The sequence below is a fragment of the Mustela lutreola genome, chromosome 5, assembly GCF_030435805.1.
Source record: "Mustela lutreola isolate mMusLut2 chromosome 5, mMusLut2.pri, whole genome shotgun sequence".
NCBI classification, from domain to species: Eukaryota; Metazoa; Chordata; class Mammalia; order Carnivora; family Mustelidae; genus Mustela; species Mustela lutreola.
In genome coordinates, this window is record NC_081294.1 from 48,627,302 (window position 1) to 48,636,519 (window position 9,218).

Sequence of the window (9,218 nt, forward strand, 5' to 3'; positions counted from 1 at the left end):
TCTCTCCAAAAGGGAAAGAATTCACTGTCTGTACTGACTGGACAGAGGGTGCGATGAGGCTTTTGTTGTGTGACTGGGATAAATAGTGAAGGAATGAAGAATGGCAGAAACTGAGAACAGACCAAATTTCTCTACAAGAAAAAGTTGTATGGAGGTAGTCTGGAGAGAAGGACCAGCATGTGTCTGAACAATAAGAGAGGCAGAGAGAGAAGGAGAGGGGAGAGAAATGGAGTAACAGGCAGAGACACAGAGACAGAGATGGGGAATGGAGAATTGGGATAAACACGGAACTGATTTAAAAAAAAAAAAAAAAAGTGAGAATTTGTAAAGAAACAATGGTAACGAGGAGCCCCAAGATGACTTGGAGTATGTTGAACCATGTGATTCTTCCTTCCCTGCCCCCATCAAGAAAACCTACAATAAAGAACTACATCACTTTTCAAAGAATTTTTGAGCCTAGATTTGTGTTTCTCATGGACATGATACTTTGCTGGAATGGATCTTAAGGCAAAGAGAAGGCCAGACTTTTTTGGATTATAACAGTATCAGAATAATGATAAATAGATAAATAACTGAAAAGGCACCATATATCTACTACCAAACAACTAAAATAGTAGTAAACGTTTTAAATTAAAAATTTAGAGAAAATATAAATTCAGAAGAGTGAAAGATGTCAACTGATAATATAATAAGGCAAACCAATTTGGGGCTTTAGAAATAAAATGTAGAGAACAAAATAATTCACCAGAAAATTCATATTATGTATAAAGTGACATTTAAAAGCCAGCCTAGGGCGCCTGGGTGGCTCAGTGGGTTAAGCCGCTGCCTTCGGCTCAGGTCATGATCTCGGGGTCCTGGGATCGAGTCCCGCATCGGGCTCTCTGCTCAGCAGGGAGCCTGCTTCCCTCTCTCTCTCTCTGCCTGCCTCTCCATCTGCTTGTGATTTCTCTCTGTCAAATAAATAAATTTAAAAATATATCTTTATAAAAAAATAAAAGCCAGCCTAAAATAAATATAGCTTCCACCAGAGTTCTAGAAGACTTTAAAATAAACAAATTTGATATTTAATATAAAATGAGAATGCTGGCATAGCCAGCATCAAAGACATTTGATAAAAGAAAGATATCTAAAAAGAATTCTGGATTATCATGCTGTAATCATTTTTGGAAATGAGAAATAGAAGAGCTTGGAATATGGAATTAAATATGAAAGACACAGTGGACACAATGCATTGGTCATGGAAATAATAACAGATAAGGTGCTATAGATGCCATCAAAGAAATAGTAAAATTACTTGTATTGTTATCTATTCTTTCTACAACTACCCTATAAGCTCTTCAATAGGAGACTATCAAGATACCTTTGTATTCTATCTCAAACACAGAGTTTGACCTATATTTAGTACTTAATAAACATTATGTAATGGGGATAGGTAGGCAGGCATGCATATATAACAGTGGAATATACTACAGACTGAGAAAACATCTGAGATAGAAATATTCACCAAAACAAGGGAGAATACCAAATTATATTGCTAGATTTCAAATAGATTAACTTCATGAGATAAAAATATACTAAGATGCTTGCATCTTATGTATTATAATACATAACACATAATTGTTTATTAGAACAAATAGGTTTAGTAGAATACACAGTAAAATGAGATAACTTTGAGAACCAAATAATGGATAAAGACTAATATAAAGTGCATGAATTCTGTATATGAAATATATAGGCAGTAGTGATCACAACATATTTATATTAAGATCTTAACAACAACAAGAAAAGACAAAAAAGTCCACCCTGGGGTTATTAGATTTTTGGAAATACAGATGTCAGCTAGGGGGAAATAAAGCTAATAGGGATAACTAAAATTAAGAGTTCATTAAAAAATGAAGGCTATTTTATATGATAATGCTAAAAACCCAGAAGGAAAAATTGTGCCTCAAATAAATCAGAAAGTTTTAATGGTTAACTGAGCAAATCAGAGAGAACCTATCAAAAAGGAAAGACATCCTTTAAAGATGAAAAGCTTGTCCAAATGTGTAAAATAAGAAGTCCAAGTGTATAAGTGCAAATAAAAATTAAGCAGTCCAAAGGAAAATTGAAGGAGTCATATCTGAGGGACCTCAAAGTCAATGCTAAGTGACTCTATCACAGAAAGAAGAAACCCAGTGGAATCAATGGAATAGTCATTACAGTGTAAAAGGCAACTGAAAGAAGAACAGAGAGAAGAACAGAAAGACTCAATAAACCCCTTCTGACACAAAAGACTGTAAGATGTCTGAACCCCAATTCATTTTCATAGCACATATGTTAAGAATATATACACTACTGTGGTATAATGGCAAGTTCACAGAGTGTTCTATTCCAGATTGACAAAATTAATAGAAGTAAATCTTGGGTGAATGCCACCTAAGATCTGTAAAGAAACTCCAAGTCAGAACTGAGAAAATATTAGCTGAAGTAAATACAAGTGGTCTCATAAGGCATTTAACTGTGGATAGAAGCAGATAAAAGAGAGGTCTTAGAAAAAGGAATAAGGAGAAAACATATAGATTATGAAGGTAGAAATCATAAATATCATAGCAGACAAAACAAAGTAAGTTAAGAAAAGCATAATTAAGCCTAGGCTGAAATACAGAATTAAAGGAGATACTGCCAAATAGTGAAGTATGGAAGTGCTTGACTGTGCTGGAAGAGAATAGGGCAATAGAATGAGCTTTCTGCATCTTTCTCTTGAGACTAGACATCCTGACTGTGGCTTTGTTGCTGTCAATTGCTATAATGATACACAGAGAAAAAAAACATTGAAAATGTGTAATATTCTAAGAAGTCAATTTTTAAGATATCTAAACCTCTCAGCACATAGGGGTGGCTTTATTACCAAAAGGGTCTGAGCAGGTGGAAACTGGAAAGAGCAGTAGTTTTAGGCCAAGTAATAGTAAGTAGTGAATATATAAAGCTCTGCCTAAGAGGTGGTTAAAAGAGATTCTGGAAGAACAAACCCATGATGGGACAGCCCTACAACAAGTTCTTAAGATACTAATTTTTCAACTTTAGGTTATTAAAAGGAACAGACAGGAATGTTATAAAGAACTGATAATAGAGGAGAAATTTAGGTAAAGACAATATAGAGAACTAAATATTTGGTAGAAAACAGATTACTTCCACCGCTTATCTAGAGCAGCAAGAGAATGGTCTTAACAGATCAGTCATCATTGCTAAATTCCAGAACAGGATGCTCTGTACCCCATTAGCAAGGCATTCTTTTATGCTAATAGTAAAAAGATACTCCTATTTCCTTTTGAATTACCTCATCATTTCCTGCATTATCTGCCTAATCTATGGGCTTATCCAATTTAGTTAAATACTCTGAGGTTTTACACACAGAACATTTGCTACTCTGGCAAACCCAAATGCTTTCATATCTACTGAAATTTTTCTTTCTCCAATTTTATGTTTTTACTTTCCTCTTGATTTTTTCTCTTAATACTATGGTTCTAAAAATTCTTAAGTTAACAAAAACAAAATTTCAACTAAAGGCAAAATTTTCACACAACTATTAAAAATTCATAATCTACAGGGATGTCTGGGTGGCTCAGTGGTTTGAAGCCTCTGCCTTCGGCTCGTGTCATGATCCCAGGTCCTGGGATCAAGCCCTACATCGGGCTCTCTGCTCAGCGGGGAGCCTGCTTCCTCCTCTCTCTTTGCCTGCCTCTCTGCCTACTTGTGATCTCTGTTTGTCAAATAAATAAATAAAATATTTTTAAAAATTCATAATCTATAATAAACTCACCAACTGGATGAGTGATGGTGTTCTGTAGGCTGGGAATTACCACAGAGTAGGTAGGTGAGCGATAAGGATATATTGTTGTAGGATTTGTAGAGATGATATTCTGTGTGGTACCAGAAAATACATTGGAAACACTTAGAGGGAAGCGTTTTCGCTTCCCTGGACGAGGTTGATAAACCCAACCTATAGAAGAAGATAAGCAATTTTTAATTTGAACATAAGGACCCTATTTATTTAGCCTTTAAATAGTTCTTTTCACAGAAAAAAAACTTCTTAAAAAAACTAATTATTGTCTATAGTAAAATGTCTTTTCCAACCTTATTATGCAATTTCTGTGCATTTTAATGTCTTTATAGTTCCCAACTAGTGGTCAATATTGTAACCCATAATTCAAAGGAAGAGTGAGATCAAATGTTTTATATCCAAAGACACATATTGAATCCACAGTAAAATCAACATTAAAGAAACTGAGTTTGAATCCCAAAGCTTTTCCTTTACCTATAAAACAATGCCCCTGTAAGCTATTCATTTCCTCCTGTTCCCTCACTTTCTATGAGATATAATTGTCTATATCTTACAATGGAATGGTCATTAATGACCAGTCACTATTTTTATACCTAGCTTAGGAAGAGTCACTCTCCTAAACTTGGCAGTCTCAAGTCCACAAACAACCCAATTTCCTTCCAAAGTCAGAAGAATAGAGTTTAACAGTTTGCAGCCATTGTATAAACAGAATAACTGGTTCTCTGTAACTGTTGACTCTGACACCCAAAACCTTTCTTCTCATATTTTAGAAAAAAATATTTTCTCATCATGCATGATCATGTTGGCCATACACTTTGCCTTTACCCAAGCTTAATCGAAATGCCCTCATGGCTGGGGAGTAAATCAGAAATTGTTTCAAACTACATCATGATGAGGATAAATTTGGCAATTAGAAGACATAAGTGTGTTCTGATAACCATATAACATCAAAATGGAGCCTGGTGCCAATCCTGCATTCTCATTGTCTTTAAGTGTATGATGCATATTTGTTTCTGTTGCTATGATTTTAAATCTTCATTTTCTAGTATATTTGCAAAATTGTAGACTTACATTCTGGAGTTTAACTTCATTAAATTCATATCTGTATATTTAATCAAAACCACAGTAAAAGGGGTGCCTGGGTGGCTCAGTGGGTTTAAGCCTCTGCCTTCTGCTCAGGTCATGATCCCAGGGTCCTGGGATCAAGCCCCACATCGGGCTCTCTGCTCAACAGCCTGCTTCCCCCAACCCCCCAACCCGCCGGCCTGCCTCTCTGCCTACTTGTGATCTCTGTCAGGTAGATAAATAAAACCCATTAAAAAAAAAAAACCACAGCAAAATTATGTCCCCCGGTTTGTTATTAGTTGGCAAATATGAGACCAGATATTCCTCTACTTGCTTCTATTTAAGAAAATGTATGCCCTGAGTCAATTCCATCATTACTATACTATTAGCCTTTATTCTCTTTATTTTACATATTAGATTAGAAAAAATATGCATTTTTGTCTAATCTTTACCTAAATCAATTTAAATTAGAAAGAAGTTTCATTTGATTACCAGGAAATTCCTCTCTGTGCTTTTCTTTAATCTTTTGTGCTTCATCATAATAAGGTTTCTTTTGTTCTTCACTAAGTTTGTTCCACTCTAACCCAAGCTGGACACTGATTTCTGCATTGTTGGCTGCTGGGTTAGCTTTAGCTAGTGCTGGCCGGTGAATCCTTGCCCAAACCATAAATGCATTCATGGGTCGCTTCACATGACCATTTCTGTCCTTACTGAAGGGAGTATCTGGTATTCCTACATGACAAAAATTAAAAGACTGAATTAATGTGCCATACACACAGATGCAAACACAATGTTAAAATGAAGTGCACCTTCATCTATATTTATTTTTAACTGGAGGAAATACAAAGAACTGCCAGTATTCCAGAATGCCTCATAACCCCTGAACTCAGCATTCTAAACTACAGCTTAGACTCTTTCTTTTCCTCAAAAAAATATTGTTGAAGAATTTGTAGGAGTGATAATGTTGAAGACACCATAAACTTTTGGCTTATTACTTCCTTGGTCTTTGGTAATACTTCTACCAATAGTTAACATTTAGTTTCTTTCCCATTTAAAATAAAATCTTCTATTACTGGGGAACAGGAACTAGGACTTACTCATAACTATAATCTTACCACCAGCTAGGTGCTCCCTAAATGTTTAAAGGAACTCATTTACATGCCCCTGTACTGTCTGTTAAGTAAAAATATTTGTAATATACTATATTCTATTTCATTATGAAGGTGAAGCTCTAGCCAAAGTGGGTGATTGACACTAATCCTATGACCTGGGAGAAAAAAATAGAAGAAAAATAATAAAAGTGACTTTTAGAGAGTCATAGAACCAGTTGAAATTACAATAAAGGACGGTGGCTAAATTCACATCTCTCACCTAATTCATCAAAAACTGTCTATAAACTTCTTATATTGTCTCTCTTTATTTTCTTATTATACAAAATTTTTTAAGATGCACAAAGGATTAAATATTATAAAGAAATCTTTCCCTTTCTCTCCTTCAGAAAATGAAGTTTATAAAAGAAAGAGGGTGACATGGAAAGATCAGTAAGGAAAATAAGAAAACAGCAAATATAAGGTGAATAAAAATATGAACTGATGGTATGATTTTCCATGACATTGGCATAAAATTATCTGAATTAAATCTTAAGAATTTCCTAACTATATATTTGTAAATAATGAGTAGTGAAAAAATATCTATTAGTTGCTGCTAACTATGGTCATTTTTGAAAACAATTTCTAGCTTATTCTATCTTCATTTTCTGTATTTCTCTACATTCTTAACTTTTACAATACTAAAGTATTACATTAATCATGTACTGTTTTCTTGGAAAAATGGTTACTATTCATTTTTAAAGAAGACAAATCACCTCCAAATTCAGTACAAACTTTCCTATTTGAATATAAACATTTTTTCATTAAACACTATTTAAAATATTCTTCTTGGGGTACCTGGGGGGCTCAGACTATTAAGCATCTGCCTTTGGCTCAGATCAGGATCCCAGGGTCCTGGGATGGAGCCTCAGGTCCTGCTTCCTGCTCAGTGGCAAGTCAGCTCTCCCTCTCCCTTTGCCTCTCCCCTCGTTTGTGCTTTCTCTCTCTCACTCACTCTCTCAAATAAAATGTTTTTATAAAAATAAAATTTTCTTTTTTTTTTTTTTAAAGATTTTATTTATTTATTTGACAGAGAGAAATCACAAGTAGATGGAGAGGCAGGCAGAGAGAGAGAGAGAGAGAGAGAGAGAGGAAGCAGGCTCCCTGCTGAGCAGAGAGCCCGATGCGGGACTCGATCCCAGGACCCTGAGATCATGACCTGAGCCGAAGGCAGCGGCTTAACGCACTGAGCCACCCAGGCGCCCTAAAAATAAAATTTTCTTGATACACATAAAAATACTGAACTACTACAACAAAGTGTAGCATAGAAACGGAGGGCTGACATAATGGTGTTTATAGTGAGAATATTCCTATTTTGTGTATAAACATTAGTCACCTCTAAAACTCATCATTCACGGGGCCTTAAAATCGATTTTTAGAAAAATGGGAATCTTGGAACATCTTAGTGTATTTTACTGGTATGTGTACAAGTCAACTGGAAGTGATACCTGTGCGGACTTTGCCCTGTAATCATTCAGTTCCATGATTTTATTTTTCTAGTTTAGGCTTCTGAACTGCTGACATGTCAGCTATGGGGCAACATAGGCGAAGTTTGAAAACCAGATTCCCCTGCCGTCTAATACCTGCATCTGAGGGAAGCACGGTGAGCGGGACATCTTTGGTTTCAATTTTTACAGAAGGTTCCAGTAAGGATTGCATTTTAATAGGCACCGGTGTCAAGGGGACCTTGGTCAACCGTATCAGCTCTGAAGGCGGAGGTCCCTGAAATTGGATCCGGGCCCCAGGGGGGACCGTGTGGAGAGTCAAAGGGATCCTGAGGTCTTGCTGGTGTGGCCCAAAGGCACTGGATGGCTGGGCTAGGATGACTTCTTTGTTGCCGTGGACCAGGCCATTGGACGCGGGCTCCGTGCCCAGCCTGCAGTCCTCGCGGAGTCTCTCGTGCTCCTCTGTTTTGATGACTCCTTCTCTGATGGTCGCCAGGGTTTTGCCCTCCCCGCCTTTCACCACGTCCCTCATGACCTCTTCCGCTTCCAGCTTGCCCTTTTTCTCGTCCCCTCCGTGGCCGTCGAGAGCTGGCCCCGGGCCTTCTACCTTGGCCGTCCTGGAGGCCCTAGGGCCTGCCTCCACAGGCCTTCGCGTCCCCGCCGATGGATCCAAGTCGGGCCCCTGCTCCTGCTTCTCGGCCTTGACGTGCAGCGCTCGGGACTGCAGCGGGTGCAGCTCCGGTCGGCAGGGGGCGCCGTCGGACGCGGGCGGAGGCGGCGGCAGCAGCAGCAGCTCGGGCCTCAGCTGCAGCAGCCGTGCTTGCGCCGGTGAGGCGACGACGACTTCGTCCCGGGCCTGAGCCAGCGGTGGCCCTGGCGGCAGCAGCAACACCTGCTCCGGCTTCACCTGCAGCAGCCGCCGCGCCGCGGGCTGTACACCCGACGCCTGAGCCTCGCCGCACGACGAGGCCACGGTCGCAATGGCGGCCGCGCACGGGGTGGGCGGCGACGGGGGAAGCTCCGCGGCCGCAGCCCTGAAGGAGGCGCCCTCGACCGGCAGCTGTGGGGGAGCAGGGCGGAGCGGGCGCGGCGGGGTCGCCCGCGGCAGTTGGCGCGGCTGAGGTTGCGGCTCCGGCCTGGCTCTCTCCATGGGGGGAGGGGGACGCCCCGGCCGGGTCCCGGCCCGGATTGTGAGCTCAGCCGTTTGTTGGCGACCTTCCCCCTCCCCCTTTCGGTTAAGACCCTTCCAAGGTCCTTGCTACCCAGAACCCTACGCGGTTCAAAAAGCGGCCCTTCGTCTTGGCCTCGCCCAATCACAAGCGTCCCGATACCCCCGGCCCTCCAATCACAGGCGCATTCTGCGGCCCCTCCGGCCCTCGGCTCTCTCCTCGTGCTGCGCCCTCGAATCACCCGCGATGGCTTGGGCTGTGGCTCGTGCTGCCCATTTTCCCCCTCTGACTTTGCCTCTCTTCCGGAGTTCTCATCCGGCCGTTGTCCTTAGTTACCCCTCCCCCGGCCGGAGAGCCCGACAATGGTGTTGCCCAGGAGACGGTGCGGTTCCACGCCACTGACCTCCGGAGGATAAAGTCCAGTGAGTCCCGTACGCGGCGTGGGGAACCTGGCCCTGAGTGTGCGCTTTGCTCTGCCGAGTACCCTGAAGGCGCCGGGCATCACTGGGGGCCTTTGGATCCATACCAAGGGGAACAGGGGGAGGCTTTGCAACTCCCCCTTTTGTGCAAT

The 9,218-nt window shown here is 40.7% G+C and overlaps 1 protein-coding gene across 2 annotated transcripts in view; it reads right to left on the minus strand.

Annotated features, from left to right (window-relative positions):
* Positions 1-9,010, minus strand: part of SOX30 (SRY-box transcription factor 30) — a 35,618-nt gene extending 26,608 nt beyond the window's left edge. The window contains exons 1-3 of one of the 2 annotated variants that reach the window (XM_059174156.1): positions 7,617-9,005; positions 5,378-5,617; positions 3,800-3,979 (exon numbers count right to left, since the gene is read on the minus strand). In XM_059174156.1, the coding sequence (XP_059030139.1) occupies positions 3,800-3,979; positions 5,378-5,617; positions 7,617-8,628 (1,432 nt within the window). In that variant the 5' untranslated portion in view covers positions 8,629-9,005. Of the gene's footprint in view, positions 1-3,799; positions 3,980-5,377; positions 5,618-7,616 lie in introns of both variants that reach the window. The other variant, XM_059174157.1, reaches the window with a different exon arrangement.
* Between the last annotated feature and the right edge of the window lie 208 nt (positions 9,011-9,218).